We start from the raw sequence: 16117 nt of genomic DNA, 5'->3' as shown, positions 1-16117 counted from the left end.
ATCCTGCGAAGAGGAGAATCTCACCTGTAAATAAACACCGGTCTAGCTGTTTCTCTCTAGGGTAAGCTACTCATGCGTGGGAGACTCCAACTAGGTAGAGCTTGGTAAATCTTGGAAATATTGTTCCATAGCTCGGGTTCAAGCTTAAGCCTGTTCAAACGATCATTTTAAGTAGCTTGCCGGCAATGAAGCTCTTCTGCAGATTCATGATTAACACAAGCTAGGAGGCACACCGGTGGTTGATCATAGTCTACGCAGCCGGGTCGAGTTCAGCTTAACGGACCGCTTCTTCTGTCATGTCCAGACAACTTTGATGTTATTTACAAGTTAAGGGGTGCCTTTGACAGAAAAGCTAGAATAAAACACAACTCACTGTTGGTGAGTAGGAACGGAGTTAGGTCAAAACAAGCGGCTGCCGCTCGCTATGTATATATCCCATAGCCAGCCGGCATTATAGAAGACTCTCATTTGCATTAAAATGAAGAGCACTTATAGCGCATAGAACTGCACGGAATAGAGGACAAGATCATAAATAGACAGACGACAAACAGACAGTCAACCAATCCGTCGACTAAACGACGACACGACGAGCAAAAAGAAAACGTCTCTCCGGTACAGGGAATCGAACCCTGGGCTCCGCGGATAAGGATCTCTCAACTGAGTTGATGAGAGCGCGAAATGTTAGCCACTACACCATACCGGATGCCGGATTGTTGAGAGCCGGGGCTACAATTGGCAGCTCAGAATCCTTCCCAGTCTGTCCAGCGGAGATGTGAACAAGTCATCAAACCCTCGGCGGCCCTGCCCTCTAAGAGATCGTGGATATGATTTGCAGGAGTGTGAGTGAGTTTTGACATAGGTAGAGTTTTAGTAAGTAGTTCCCTGGCCTGTCCCAGTTCGAAGTCCCGGTCTATCGGCCCCACTGCCGGCCGCCGCAGAGCAATTTGTTAACCTACACTCAAATGTAGTGGTAGCTTGGAGTTTGGACCGTAAACGAATGCTAGCAGCCCTTCGAGTCAGATTGAAGATTCCGATAACTATGACTTGAATGGGATCATCATATATAGAAACGAGGCAAACTTAGAATTCGTGTATCATGTGTTGCTTCAGCCGTGCTGGAAGCCAGAAATAGTCTCCGAATAGAGGCTAGTTAGAAGGATATCCTTGCTACACTTCCCATCAATTGAAAGCTGAAAAGCACACCGTATCTATGCCAAGAGCATCGGTTCTGCTATATTCACCATGATCCATCTATCCGCAGGAGCACTAGCAACCCACTTAGACAGGGCCAACCCTCTTGGTTAAGCCTGATAAGAATGGGTGCATACAACACCGCAAGTTCTAGGCTGAATGACGTCCCGTGGAGCAGCATGTCGTCAGTTCATGTACCAGGCAACATGACCCCACTGCTTCCCGGCTCCCAGCAACGAATCAAACCAGGACAACTACTCCGAGACACTCGACGAGATAGAAGGACCCTGGGTCATGCAACGACAGTTGATATTCGAGTCATTATAAGGCCATACGTAGCAAGCTGACCTTGGATCGCAACACGTGGATATTGAATGCTGGACGGGTTTAAACTGGGATGAGGCACCCTGAAGCAACCCAGCTCGGCGAAGGCGACGGGATGGGCATAACCCCGTCGCCAATCTTGAATCACATCACTAGAAGCGGTCGGTGTTTGACAGTTTGCGGTGTGACAAGCGAGCCGTGGCTGGCTGGGGTATGGGCTGATGCAACTCTGTCAGTCGATTCCCGCAGGGAAACCCATCTGCCGTCTATGACGATAGCCAGCTCGCATGGGTAGAGCCCGCGTATTATGCCCTGGTATCGTGATACGTGCCGAGCATCTCCTGTTGTCGTCACATCACACTTAAACGAGAGGGTCCGGTGCGATATCGAGGTTCGTCGGATGTCTTATATCATGGCCGCATCTCGGCCCCCATGGCGCACGTTCCGCAGGCACCACTTACGCAAGAGATCAGAGATGCGGCCGCATAATAGGCCGCGGCGACCCTTTGAGAGGGAGCAGGACCCCTGCAGCAGCGGGCCGCTCGCTGTTGCGGATTGGGGCGGGACCCCGTGTTGGCGGTCATGGAACGGGCCAATAACACGTGGGATTGTGTTCGTGGCTGGGATGAGGCCAGTGTCACTTGCATTAGCTCCGAGTCATCAGACGAGGGTGAACGATGTCGAGAGCAAGACAATCGAGGACGGGTTGTGATTGTTGAAACTTGGAGGTCAAGTGGCCTGCCGGGGCTGTGCCGTGATAATGCGAGATGGCGGTGTTGTCTTGGTGGGACATGGTAGCATATTTTGCTAGAGGGGACCGGGCAACCGCCGAGAGCAACCTATATTGTCAACTGTAGAGTGTGGAGGTTACAGTCATGATGAACTGTTCATGTTGATTCAATATGCGCTCTCGAGTTGGTGTGACCAGGGCGCTTAAGGCGGCTGAGGCCTTCTTTCTGGGGCACATGGATGGAAAACTCGACATGTTTATACCTGCTCCGTACGGATTGCAAGATGTGATTCTCGGCAAGCTGTTTGGCTTGGCGTCTGGAAAAGTGACGGGTCTCTTTCGGAGGCGCACTTTAGGCGAATGTCATTGATGGGGTCGGCCGGTCAAGGGATCTCCCTGCAGTTGCTGATCAGGTCGGTAAATATGGGTTTGGTGAGGCTTTTTGAGGTGAAAGGACGCAGAATCAATAGTGATGATTCACTGAGACGACGGTATAGAGGCCATGGCTTTCGTCAAGAATTGTGATGCCTGGAGATACGAGGTTCAAGTGACGCGGCACCACGTCGCCCGGTTTCTCGACAGGCATCAGCGTTGCGCCCTCTCCACGTAGCCAATGCGTTGTATGCCATAAAATTTGAAACAAAAGAAACGAGACGGCGTGGTTAGCTCAAGTTGTGGCAGTGTGAATGGCATCCATCGTCGGATGATGGGCGGTGATGAAGAAGGAGGAGGAAGTTGGCGGGCGGTTAAGAAGGAGAGGCTTGGACAAGGCGGGAAAGGTCCAGCCACGAGGCACGGGACACGAGGTGGCTCATAGGGCACTTCAGCGACGTTACTGGCTGCAGGATCTGAGCCTAGGACAGACCGTCAGGCGGTTGTTAGAGTGATTAGGCACTAAAAGCTCCTGCCCTGGGGAGCCGGGTGGAGATTTAGATGTCCGGGCCATGGGTTGGAGAGGGCATGGTGGTTGGGATCCATTGACCCTGACTGAGGGACATACATGCGGAGAGGCCTTGGTGACATGCAAAAGAGCCCAATTAGTGGGAATCTCTGAGGGAACGCGGAAGAGGGCGGTGCGATGCATCTTTAAGCTTAGATATTGGCTGGGCAATGGGCGGTTACCGTATCTTGACTGGACTGCTAATTCTGGCGCTTCCAAGCCTCACCACTTCACTCTTCAGGGCACCCTCCACTGAAGGTTGCAGCCAACCAGCAGAGTCAAGCTCCAGCTGGCCTCCAGCTCGTGGCAACCCAACCAAGAGCTTCCCATCCTTTCCTTTGGACGCGCCGTGTCCTAAGAACTTGGACTCTTGCCCTCTCGTTCTCGTCCGATGCGGCGTTTTCGTTTCCCTTTTCCTCCTCTCCAACCCCGGTGACATTCTCCAGCCAAGGCCCAGCGTCTGGGGCCCTACCCCTACCCTTTCCAAAAACTATTTCGTCACCGCCGTGCGCCAACTGGGCCTGGGCCAGGCCTCCTCACTTTCCCGTCCAGTTCAGACCCCGCTCCCCATCAAGTCAACCTCGACCCTCGACCTCGATTCGGACCTTGATCGATCCCTCTCTCCCTCCCCCTCCAACCCTCACAACCTCCTTCGAGACCGCCTGTGTTCGACCTGCGGTACCTCCTCCCAGGCCACAAACCTCGGTGCCTCGCCTGACGCCCCCTGTTTACGGCGCAGCTGCACCTCGTTTTCAAGCTCAGCAGCTCCCGTCCCGTCACGGCCTGTCCCCCGCTACCGCCCCCAAATCATCCATCGTCCAACGACCCGCCGACTCGTTCCCGCTACGCTACTGCTACGAGAGATACCTAGATCGGGTCGCATTCTCCGCGACCAGCCGTCTATCGACCCTGCTTCCCGGGAGGCCCGATCTCGTCATTCCCCCGTCCGTCCTTTCGGGTCGCTCAGTCTTAGCTCAGCTGCAACCATCACCTGCATCCGCCCGACCTCTCGCCCGCGACCTCCTCCCGATTCCTCCCCACGAACCCGCATGCCCTTGGCTCCCCGGCCACAACTCGTCGGGCTTTCAATTCGCCCTTAACAAGCTTCCTTTTCGTGTACTCGGCTGCGCTCCAGCTGTCGACCGCCATGTCGCAGTCTCCGATGATCTCGGTGCCTCTCAAGGCCACCAACGAGATCGACTGGGTTGCGCCCCTCAAAGGCTATATCCGCGACACATATGGCGACGACCCAGAGCGCTACGCGGAGGAATGTGCCACACTTAATCGGTTGAGACAAGACGTTCGAGGCGCTGGCAACGACAGTACGTCTGGGAGGGATATGCTGTACCGTTACTACGGCCAGCTTGAACTTTTGGACCTGCGATTTCCCGTCGATGAACAACATATCAAGATCTCTTTTACATGGTGCGCTTTTTTCGACGACATTCCTGGCCTATGCATTCCAGTATACTAACATGGTCGTGACTAGGTTTGACGCCTTTACCCACAAGTCCACAGCGCAATACTCTCTTGCTTTTGAGAAAGCATCCATCATTTTCAACATCTCGGCTATTCTCTCCTGCCATGCCGCCATGCAAGACCGAGCCGAGGAGTCCGGCCTCAAAATGGCCTACCGTAACTTTCAAGCCTCCGCCGGCATGTTCACTTACATCAATGAGAACTTCCTGCACGCGCCTTCGTCCGACCTTAGCAGAGAAACTGTCAAGACCCTTATTCACATTATGCTTGCCCAAGCACAGGAGATTTTCTCGAGAAGCAGATCGCGGACAAGAAAAAGATTGGCTTGCTCGCCAAACTTTCTGCCCAGGCTGGATATTTGTATGGCCAGGCTCTTGAGGGAGTGCAAGAAAATGTGAACAAGGCTATTTTCGAAAAAGTGTGGTTGTTGGTGGTTCAGGTAATGCCTTGAGAATGATATTAGCTTAACTAAGCTGACAAGCATAGGTCAAAACTAACCTCTTGAACTCCATGGCACAATATTATCAAGCCATGACAGACGACGAGGCCGGTCAGCATGGTGTCGCTGTCGGGCGATTGCAGGTTGCCGAGGCTCAAGCAAAAGAGGCTGAAAGAGTTGCCAGGAACTTCCCCAGCTCTACGCCCCTGAGTTCTAACCTCGGTGCTGAGTGCGGTGGTGTACTTCAAGAAGTAACCAAACGACACCACTCAACCGTACAGAACCAGTTGCAGAGCCTTTTGAGAGACAACGACTATATCTATCACCAAGAAGTAGCCGCCGAAGCGAGCCTCGAAGCCGTTGCCAAGCTGCCAGCCGCCAAGCCCATCCCCGTTAGCGAATTGTATGCTGGCCAAGACATCCAGCACATCACCGGTCCCGACCTCTTCTCAAAGATCGTCCCATTTGCTGTGACGGAATCTGCGAGTCTGTATGACGAGGAGAAGGCGAAGTTGGTGAGAGCCGAGACGGAGCGAGTGGATACAGCCAACGGCGAGATGGCTGCCAGTCTGGATTATCTAAGGCTCCCTGGCGCATTGCAGGTGCTGAAGGGCGGCTTCGATCAAGACATTTTGCCCGACGAAGATTTCCGGCAATGGTGCGAAGATGTTTCAGACCATGAGAACCCGGTGGCCATTTTTGGGTCCCTCAAAACGGAGAAGGAGTCTATCATCTCGATCCTGGAAAAGAGCACTAAGCAGCTGGATATGGAGGAGGGTGTGTGCGAGAAGATGCGTTCCAAATATGAGACCGAGTGGACACAGCAGCCCAGTTCAAGGTTGACGACGACACTCCGAAGCGACATCCGCAACTATCGCGAAGCCCTCGACGAAGCCATGAGAAGCGACAACCAATTGGCAGGCAAGCTGCGGCAAAACGAGATGGACTTTGATGAGATGAGGCGGGCTGCCCAGACGGGTGAGGTTGACCGACTATTCCAGCAAGCTGTTGCAGAGGCACGGGCGCGGTCAAGCAACGCAACTAGCCCGGCTGGCGGTGAGCCCAACCTGTTGGATGACGATTTCGATGAGGGACCCAGCGTGATGGATCAGATCAACAAGGTCGAGGATATCCTGAAGAAGCTCAATCTTATCAAGCGGGAGCGAAACCAGGTGCTGAAGGACTTGAAGGACAAGGTGAGTGCATCACTGACAATTAGCTTGATACTGTGGCTGACCTTGACGAGGCTCACAACGACGACATCTCCCAAATTCTCATCCTCAACAAGAAGTCGATAGCAAACTACGAGACGCAACTGTTTGAACAGGAATTGGAAAAGTTTAGGCCTCACCAGAACCGACTGATACAGGCAAACCACAAGCAGTCGGCCTTGATGAAGGAGCTTACAAGCACGTTCAACAAGCTGCTGCAGGACAAGCGGGTACAGTCGGAGCAGAACAAGTACGAGACAATTCAACGACAGCGATCGTCGGTCATCAACCGGTATAAGCGGGCATACCAGGAGTTCCTGGATCTGGTTGCAGGACTACAGAGCGCCAAGAACTGGTACTCGGAGATGCGTGAGACGGTGGAGAGCCTGGAAAAGAACGTCGAAACGTTTGTCAACAACCGGAGATCGGAGGGCGCACAACTCCTCAACCAGATCGAACAGGATCGGTCGACGAGCAAGAACTCGCATGCCGAGATGGAGCGGGAGAGGCTTCGAGAGCTCATGGACCGAATGTCGATGGACCCGAGCAAGTCGGCATCACCTCAACCTCAAGCCACGAACCGACCTACACCAGCACCCGTGTTCCAACAGGGACAGGGCCCTCGATACACGCAGTCGAGCTTCCCAGGGCAGTATCAGGTGCCCAGCTCGCCGCCGCCGAACCAGCAAACAATGCCAGGGCAGCAAGGATACCAGAACTTCAGTGGTGCACCCACAACGCAGTCGTTTGGACCAGCCCCCATCAATACGTTTGTGCAGCCCACGTATAACCCAAGCCAGTACGCGACATCTCCGCCACCGAACCAGACGTCGTTTTCGATGGGCGGTTATCGAGGTGCGGCGTCACCACCTCCCAACCAGACAACGTTTGGACACCAGGCGCATCAATCATTCGGCGGATACGGAGCATCGGCGGCACCTCAACAGACGCAGGGAGGATACGTGCCTCCAGGATTCGTGCCGCCACCTCCTCCCCCAGGTCCGCCCCCGTTGGGACCCCAGCAGACGTTCCATTATGGAAGCCAAGAGTTTCCAAACAGCGCGCATCCTACCAGCGCGGCGCCCCAGTCAGCAGCGCAACAGCAGCCTCATGATCCATGGGCGGGCTTGAACGCATGGAAGTAATGAATGAATGGATGATGGAAGCAAAGGGACATGAGGATTGGATCACTCGGCGGTTGCATGAGTACTCGGTCACATGAGAGGCACTGAAAGTGGATTTTCAGGGGCTGACTGGGACAGGTATATATTGTCACCGGGGAGAGGGCCAAAGAGATGGATGAGAGGGAGGAGGAGGGAGAAAAGTTGTGGCGATTTAGCATTGCAGTGGGCGGCAGGAGTTGACTTTGAGCAATACATGTAGATAAATCGGAACCCACGTTTGCCCTACATGCAATGCAATGCAATATCGAGCCGTGCAGTGCAGAGCATAGCATAACTAATAAATAGCCTCGGTGGCTTTTGCAGTCGCCTTCGCGTGTCTTTATACCGAGAGGAGGTCGGGATGCGGTTCAAGACCCTTTTATGGAGTAGCTCGACGGCTGCACCCCGCACGTCATTGCCCCGACGGCCGAGCTGCGACCCCCAACGCTAAGCTCTAGCGGCGAGCCCACTGAAGGGACACCGCTAGAGGTGCTAATCCAGGTGGTTCTAGTGGCTGTTTTGGGGTCTGAGAGTGGGGCTCCTCCCCCGCAAGAGCGGGCCATCTCTTTCCGCCGTTTGTTGCTGCTTGCTCTCCCGAGTCGGTTCCGCTAGAGTCGAGGTCCGGGTCCGGAGACAGCGCGGCTATCTTGTCCCTTTTTGGGTCGTCTTCTTCCTCTGCTGCTTCTGCTTCTCTTTCTTTTCTCTTCTTCTTTTTTGTTATCGTTACTGTGAGCTGTGTTGTGTGTTTAGATACCTCAGCAATTGAACAGCGCCGACCAACCCTTGGACCACCAGAGCCGAGCATTTCGTCATTCAACCTCGGGCCAAAGGCAGCACCTTTCTAGTCCTGCCACTGCCTTTTTTTGCGCATCGCGACCAGACTCGTACCTCTCTACACACACAAAATCATTCTTCATCATGGTGTTAAAGGGCGCTGAAGTTGCCGAGCACAACAATGCCGACTCGTGCTGGGTCATTGTTCACGTTAGTAGCTGCGATTGCGTGCTTGCGCTCGAATGATTTACTTACTGGGGCGATAGGGCAAAGCGTATGATGTGACAGAGTTTCTGCCGGGTATGGTCAACAAGGGCAAGACTCTGGGAGACGAGATGGACTAACAGAGCTATAGAACACCCTGGAGGCAAAAAGATTATCCTCAAATACGCTGTACGTCCTTTGCGTTTCAATCTTTATAGTATACTTTTCTAACATGCGCAGGGCAAAGATGCCACCGAAGAGTACGAGCCCATCCACCCTCCCGACACCCTCGACAAGTACCTCGACGCCTCCAAGCATCTCGGCCCCGTCGACATGGGCACCGTCCAGCAGGAGGAGAAGGAGGAGGACCCCGACGAGGCCGCACGCCTGGAGCGCGTCGAGCAGAAGCCTCTGCTGTCGCAGTGCTACAACCTGCACGACTTTGAGGCCGTGGCGAGGAGGGTCATGAAGAAGACGGCCTGGGGATACTACTCGAGCGCCGCCGATGACGAGATTGTACGCCTAGTTTTATTCTTGCTTGCTCTCTGAAGCTATGCTAACTAACTTGTCTAGACCCTGCGCGAGAACCACAGCGCCTTTCACCGCATCTGGTTCCGCCCCCAGATCCTCGTCGACGTGGAGAACGTCGACATCACCACCACCATGCTCGGCGACAAGACCGACATCCCCGTCTACGTGACCGCCACGGCCCTCGGCAAGCTGGGCCACCCCGAGGGTGAGGTGGTGCTCACCCGCTCATCGGGCAAGCACAACATCATCCAGATGATCCCGACTCTCGCCTCGTGCTCTTTCGACGAGATTATTGATGCTGCCTCTGGTGACCAGGTGCAGTGGCTGCAGCTCTACGTTAACAAGGACCGCGATATTACGCGCAAGATTGTGCAGCATGCTGAGAAGCGTGGCTGCAAGGGTCTGTTCATCACTGTTGATGCGCCGCAGCTGGGACGTCGTGAAAAGGACATGCGCTCCAAGTTCACCGACCCCGGCTCGCACGTCCAGGAGGGCCAGGACACGGACAACAGCCAGGGTGCCGCCCGCGCCATTTCCACCTTTATCGACCCTGCCCTGAGCTGGAAGGATATCCCCTGGTTCCAGAGCATCACGTCTATGCCTATCGTCATCAAGGGCGTTCAGCGTGTCGAAGATGTGCTCAAGGCCGTCGAGTACGGCTGCCAGGGTGTTGTCCTGTCCAACCACGGTGGTCGTCAGCTCGAGTTTGCCCGCTCCGCCGTTGAGATCCTTGCCGAGACGATGCCTGTCCTGCGGGAGAGGGGCCTCGACTCCAAGATCGAGGTGTATATCGACGGTGGAGTGCGTCGTGGAACAGATATCCTCAAGGCTCTGTGCCTGGGCGCCCGTGGTGTCGGTATCGGCCGACCTTTCCTCTACGCCATGAGCGCTTACGGAGAGCCTGGTGTCGATCGTGCCATGCAGCTGCTCAAGGATGAGCTGGAGATGAACATGCGTCTCATCGGCTGCAACCGCATCGACGAGCTTCACCCCGGCCTCCTTGACACGCGGAGCTTGTTCCAGCACTCCTCCATCCCCACCGATAACCTGTCGACGACAGTCTATGACCCCCTGGCCGTGCCGGCCCAGAGGCCCAAGGCCAAGCTGTAGAGAGAGTTCCCTTTTGATGAGCCATGTTAACATTTCTTGGATACTGCTGCATGTGCGTTGGTATAGATGTATAAACTGTTAGAATACACGAGCGTCTTGATATAAATATTGATAAAAAATCTCATTCGCTACCTATGCACCTTTGCACCTTTGTTCCTTATTCTTTATAGACCTCTCATAAACTCCTGCAACGACATGGGTTTCCTCACAGCATTATTCAACCCTTCATGGTATGTCACCCACACCTTGCGCTCCTTTTCCGTCTTGCGCGCCCTCTGTTCCGTGCTCTCCTCGCCAGACTCTACAACTGGCCTTTCCACAATGATGCGGCCAAAGAAGTCTCGCTTGACGGATGATGCGTCCTTGGCAGATTCCTCCTCGACAATCTTCTTGTGCCTAGCTTCGGCAGCCTTGGTCAGGCTCTCAAGCCGCCCTGAGGTGTTGCCAGCTTGGAAGCGTGCCTGACGAGCAAGTGCTTCGCGCTCTGCATTCGTCTTGCGAAGTTCTTGGTCAAGCACCTGTCGCACAGCGTACCGCGTAGGCGCTGCCGAGGGGAGGAGCAGTGAGGCAGCAGTCTCGAATGTGGCGAGAGTGTCGAGATCCCTATAATCAGGATTAGTGGTAATTCGTATGTTGAAGGGGACATGACTTACGGTTCCATTCGGTAGACGTACTGCGCCCCCCGATTGACCAGCGATTCACTCTCAATCTTTCCCTTTTGCAAGGAAATTCCCACCTCGGCGAGTACTTCGGATGCACGCTTAACCATGGCACGCTCGCTCTCCTTGCGTACGCTGGCCGTGGTCCCCTGACTTCCACCCACCACGACAGGCTTGACGTCAGGGGACACAAGACGCACCAGGTACGGGAGGAATTCAGCAGCGACATCCTCAGCACTGCGGAACGATCGCATGAGCGTGGGGGTAAGTTGACTCTGCAGAGCCTGAAGCTGAGCTCGATTCTGTCTCTCAGCTTCGTTGGCTTGATAGTCGGCGCGGGGGCCCGAGAAGGGCATAGGAGGCGCGGTATCCTCCTCGGCTTCACCACCCCAACGACGGTCGTAGCCCATACTGGGCAGATACCGCTTCGGTGAAGCGAATAGGTGATGACATGCCAGCACAGGTTGGCTGAGATACTGCGAGAGTTCCCACTCTTGACTGGAGTAGAGCCGTGACTGGCAAGTATCGTGGAAGTGGAGCCACTCATACGCCTGGTTAGGCTTTGTCAGGTAGAGATCATCGTTGAACTCGCGGTTGGGATACTCGGCAAACACCTCGGTCATGATGTGACTGATCTCGCCGCTCGTGTCAATCATCTGCCGTAGACGCTCCATGGCATACTTCTTTTGGTACTCGCCAAAGCCCAGTTCCGCCTTTGGTTGCTCGTGCTTTGTCTTGGATTCTGAAAAGTTCATCGCCTGCTTGGGAAAGCCGCCGCCTTCCTGGAACAGACGTGAGATGATGTCTTTGACACCACCGCGACCAATCCCACGAGCGCCGCCAGCGCCGTTGGCAAGATCTTGGAGAACATTGCGTTCTATCCATTGTCGAGTAAGCCGACCTGAGCCATCCAAGGGCGATGCTCGGAAGCGTCCTGCGACCCATTCGCCAACCACCATGACACCTCGAAGGTCACCCTCGACAGTGCTCTCGGCGCCTCGTTTGGCATCAATGCCACTAGTCATACCCCATGCTGCCTCACAGAGCTTTCGAGCGGCGTCCTTGTCACAAGGAATACCCTCCTTCTCAAAAACAGCCTTGAGACGACCAACGACTGAGTCGATGGTGGGCTTGCCGACACGGATGATTTCGGCCAGACCCGACTGTCGGAGTGGTCGAAGTGCGGGCGCGTAGACATCGTTGCAGATGAGAATCAGGGGACGCATGAGTCGAAAGTCATCACCCTTCTTCTTGCGCCCATGATGGTTCGACGTCGTAGCCCCTGACGAGTTCTTCTGGTCCAGAAGCACAAGGTCTATGAGTGCCTTGACAAAGCCACCTTCACCTGAGCCTCCGGAGCCTGACACGACACCGTCGACTTCGTCCACCACGACACAGGCAGGCTTGGCCACCTTTTGGGGTCCATCGCCGTCTTTACGGTTGCTAACCGTCTTGACACTTTCTGTGCCCAAACTTGTCCGAATCCGGTTCTTCACGACATCACGACTTCGGTCGTCGCTGGCGTTGATCTCCATAACCTCGTAGCCAGCCTGTCTGGCGCATACATGTGCCAATGTCGTCTTTCCCAAACCGGGGGGTCCCGTAAGCATCAGAATCTTTCGGTGCGGCTTCTCTTCTTCGTCTTGTTGCTTCATTCCCGGTCGTCTTGCAATTGATGGCCTCGACTTGGCCGCTCCTGGAAACACAATTGGATCCCACTTCTTCAACCAGCGCAGAACCAGTCGATTGGTCCCATCATCGCCACATAGATCCATGAAAGTCCGCGCTCGGTATTTCTCCGTCCATAGTAGTGTTCGCTTAGGCTTCTTGCCGGTTGTTACTGGAGCTTCGATCGACTGTACCGGCACACTAGGCTCCTGCGGTCGTGTTTGTTTCTTAGCAGCGATCTCAGCAGAAGCAGCGCTCATGAGATTATGAATATCGATGCCATAGTAGCTTCTTTTCGCTCGTCCCTCTTTTGTCTTTGACCGAGCTGCAACCATTGACTCGTATGTGGGTGCCGAGCTTGTCTTTCGCTCCTTGATCGTTGTCGTGTTGCCTTTGCATGTCCTAACTGTGAATGATTTGGACGACAGTCTGCTGAAAATAGATGTGGAATAGAGATCTTGTTGAATTGGGAATACTGGTCGTCGGGCTTCCACGTCGATGATCTCTGGTGTTGGCTTAGGGTCATTGACGGGCTTTGCCGTTGTTGACTCGACTTCAGGGCTTGTCTGTGAAGGCTTCTCTTGGGGATCCTCGATCCTGGGACGCTTCGCTAGAGGTTGTGTATCCAAAGATTCCTCAACATCATCGTTCGAGTCGGAGTCGGAGTCATCGACCAAAAATGGTCCAGTTCGGGCTTTGGGTTTAGGAGGGCCATGGTCGTGGGGTTTGGCGCGCTTCGGGGGAGGAGGGGAGCTTTTGGGGAAGGTGATGGGTGAAGAAGCAGACAACATTTTGAAGATTATTCAGACACAAAAAGAAGGAGAAGATCAACAGTCAAAATGAGAAACAACAATCCGCGGTTGTTGGTGTTGGTGGGCTTGGTCCATTTCTCAAGCAAGTCAAGATGGTCTCCGGGTTAGCGACGCGTCGTGTTTAATTGAGTCGCGTCTCCTGTCCGTGGCTGCCCCACTACCTATCGCAAAGATACGTACCTTTGGCCCTCACACGCTCGATTATGTCAGCATTCAGCCCACCACCAACTTCACATCGGAGCGGCGGGATAATCCGTTGGCCCAGAATCGGCTCGAGACCAAAAATTTGGCTCCTCAAGCTCACCAAGACGAGCCCAGTTCCCAGCACCGTGGGCCTCAATTCGTCAAGATGCGCAAGCCGTGGAGATTCTACAGTCTCAACCGCCCAGTACGTTGGCCTATTTTGCTCCATTGACAAGTTTCAGTCCGATTTCGCTTTGCGCTCGCTCTCAATTTCACCATCGGCTAACCGACCCACGCGATATAGAAACTGAGGCAATCATGGAACAAGTACAACCTGTATAATATCGCTCGTGCGGCCGGCCGAGAGCCCCTCGTCAAGGGCCGAGCGACCTTTTTCCAGCAAAAGTGGGCGGCCAAGTCGAAAACCCGAGGCTACCACGGCGAGCACATTCCCGAGAAGAAATGGGTGCGACTGTTTTCCCGACGTCTCCTCTCCTCCGTCGACCTCCCCCCGGAGTATCTCGCCGCCAATGATGGTTCCGAGCAGGCGGCTGGTCGTGGTTCAGGCTTGACCACCTCCAAGGTGACGGCCGAGTCCTACTCCCGAGTCTCTCAAGGCAGCACCAAGGTCCGGAGTCTCTCCCATCCTGCTCAGCGGAAATCTGGTTATGGCGATGTCAACGAGATGCTGTCTCAACACTTTGAGAACATGACACCATACATGCAAATGACTTTTGCGCCCCTGGAGCGAAGACTCGACACAGCTGTTTTCCGCGCCATGTTTGCCAGTAGTGTGCGACAGGCTCGCCAATTCATTATTCACGGAGCTGTCAAGGTCAATGGCAAGAAGGTGGGTTTCTGATGATATTTGGAAAATCTGATATGAATTGCTGACATTATGTGTTAGATGGTTCACCCGTCTTATGCCTTGAACCCTGGCGACATGTTCCAAGTCCAGGTTGAGAAGGTTCTGTATGGAACTGGAGAGCAAAAGAAGCCCGATGAGTCGGTCAAGCAGAGCAGGGAATCCCTCAAGAACAAGGAGGAGAAGACCAAGGAGTGGGGTCTCAACAAGCGCTCTCGAATCCTGGAGCATCTGGCTGCCAAGGAGGGAGAGTCTGCCAAGCCCAGCGATGCGCAGCTCGCCGACGAATCGCTCGACGAGCAACGTGCTGAGATGCAGGTCCAATGGCGCCGTGTCAAGAACCTTCGAAGCACGGCTCGAGAGATTCTGAAGGGTGGCAGTGACCTCAAGAACCTATCCGCTAAGCAGAAGAAGGAGCTCCGTTTGTTCCGTGACACTGCTCAGCGTTTCCTCTCTCTGCCAGAGGATAGCAAGCTGAGCGCCAGGGACCTCCTCAACGAGATTCAATCTCAGATTGAGAAGCTGGGCTCTGTAGAGAGCTTCCGAAAGGCTGACCCCGCCCCCTCCGCAGAGGAGACCGAGGAGCAGAAGCTTCAACGAGAAGAGAAGGAAGAGAAGGAGCTGCAGTTCAAGACAAGGGTCTTGGAGGAGGGTATGGATGGTTTCAAGGACGACCGAGAGCGTGCCCGTGCTGCCCGCATTCTCGCCCGAGAAGACCTTACCCAGGACGAGATCCGCCGTCTCGCCGCCATCATGAGGAGGGACGCCGAGAACCCCATCGACGATTCAAAGCCTTATGCCACCCCCTGGCGACCCCGCCCCTACATGTCGGCCTTTGCCTTCATCCCTCGCTACCTCGAGGTCAACCCCAACATCTGCGCCGCCGTCTACCTGCGCCACCCCGTGGCGAGGAAGGGCATGGCCGAGGTTCCCACGCCTTTCAGCTACCTGACCAGCCAGCTGGCCCACAACTGGTACCTGGGACGGGGCTGAAGAAAATGATAGCATATGGTTTATGAGTGAGGATTCTGGCTGCTGGGTGGATGGGGCCGCCCGTGTAATATACCATCTTTTGGAGTGTACGGTAGACAGCCGGATGTACCTTGTATGTATCACCACTGTTAAAAGCATGCAAAGTGTGGATGAAGTCTTGAAGCGTTGAAACTTGAAGCAACTATTGAGCTGTGTATGCCACGAGTCCGAAGTGCCACATATCCAGGTTTGTGAGCATCCCTATCAGGTCAGATGCTCCCATAATGGCCTATACGAAATGTCGTAAGACAAATGACTTGACGGAATAAGGTGTTGGTCAATGACTCCAGATTTCATGGTGGCCTGATACAGAGCCCACACCAATACAACGAATGATCTCCCTTTGACGGCCTCGAACCATCCCTATCGAAACCTCAATCAACAAAGGATTATGCTGCACGCCCAAATAATATTGTAATGATGGCTAAAGGCTCCCCAAAGTGTAATGGGTTGAAGGTATGTGAGTGATCTGTTATCTAACTTCCACGTGTGTAACGTAGTCAACAGGACCCCTAAGGCGTTAAGAGTGGATTTCTAGCGCTATCATAACATGGAAATGCCGTCACGGGGCTGGGTTAACCTACGCAGGCGGTATACCTCGTTTGAGTACCCGTAGACGACTTGGAGCCTCATTGGAAGTTGATATAGAGAAACAACATGTCGCCGATTCCGCCTTGTTGTACTAAACAATTCGGAGGATTTCACCAATTTGTCTTATGCCAAGTAACGCATGATCAAGTTAGATACTGCAAATTCTAGTGCCCGAGATCACAAATCTCGGCGACCTCGCCCTTGACATGGC

At 54.2% G+C, this 16117-nt stretch overlaps 6 protein-coding genes across 6 annotated transcripts; 4 read left to right on the top strand and 2 right to left on the bottom strand.

The window, feature by feature from the left end:
- Positions 1–3355: 3355 nt before the first annotated feature.
- MRS44_014523 (uncharacterized protein) lies at positions 3356–4285 on the top strand (the record flags this gene model as incomplete). The annotated part of the gene is made up of 1 exon (XM_065618441.1): positions 3356–4285. The coding sequence occupies one exon, from the start codon at positions 3356–3358 to the stop codon at positions 4283–4285; it is 930 nt and encodes a 309-aa protein (XP_065474513.1).
- Positions 4286–4332: 47 nt separating this feature from the next.
- Positions 4333–7459, top strand: MRS44_014522 (uncharacterized protein; the record flags this gene model as incomplete). Its single annotated transcript, XM_065618440.1, has 5 exons — positions 4333–4610; positions 4675–4820; positions 4946–5103; positions 5151–6299; positions 6350–7459. 5 exons carry the CDS (start codon positions 4333–4335, stop codon positions 7457–7459), a joined length of 2841 nt encoding a protein of 946 aa, XP_065474512.1.
- Positions 7460–7931: 472 nt separating this feature from the next.
- On the bottom strand, positions 7932–8282 carry MRS44_014521 (uncharacterized protein; the record flags this gene model as incomplete). Its single annotated transcript, XM_065618439.1, has 2 exons — positions 7932–8210; positions 8259–8282. The coding sequence occupies 2 exons, from the start codon at positions 8280–8282 to the stop codon at positions 7932–7934; spliced, it is 303 nt and encodes a 100-aa protein (XP_065474511.1).
- Positions 8283–8395: 113 nt separating this feature from the next.
- Positions 8396–10096, top strand: MRS44_014520 (uncharacterized protein; the record flags this gene model as incomplete). The annotated part of the gene is made up of 5 exons (XM_046277295.2): positions 8396–8461; positions 8518–8551; positions 8607–8644; positions 8696–8971; positions 9029–10096. The coding sequence occupies 5 exons, from the start codon at positions 8396–8398 to the stop codon at positions 10094–10096; spliced, it is 1482 nt and encodes a 493-aa protein (XP_046127349.1).
- Positions 10097–10260: 164 nt separating this feature from the next.
- Positions 10261–13214, bottom strand: MRS44_014519 (uncharacterized protein; the record flags this gene model as incomplete). Its single annotated transcript, XM_046279660.2, has 2 exons — positions 10261–10699; positions 10750–13214. The coding sequence occupies 2 exons, from the start codon at positions 13212–13214 to the stop codon at positions 10261–10263; spliced, it is 2904 nt and encodes a 967-aa protein (XP_046127350.2).
- Positions 13215–13327: 113 nt separating this feature from the next.
- Positions 13328–15276, top strand: MRS44_014518 (mitochondrial 37S ribosomal protein uS4m; the record flags this gene model as incomplete). Its single annotated transcript, XM_046281569.2, has 4 exons — positions 13328–13338; positions 13446–13623; positions 13723–14268; positions 14326–15276. The coding sequence occupies 4 exons, from the start codon at positions 13328–13330 to the stop codon at positions 15274–15276; spliced, it is 1686 nt and encodes a 561-aa protein (XP_046127351.2).
- Positions 15277–16117: the final 841 nt, after the last annotated feature.

This window comes from Fusarium solani, assembly GCF_023522795.1.
Source record: "Fusarium solani strain SB1 chromosome Unknown bctg00000010, whole genome shotgun sequence".
NCBI classification, from domain to species: domain Eukaryota; kingdom Fungi; phylum Ascomycota; class Sordariomycetes; order Hypocreales; family Nectriaceae; genus Fusarium; species Fusarium solani.
This window is presented reverse-complemented; position numbering and strand designations above follow the sequence as displayed.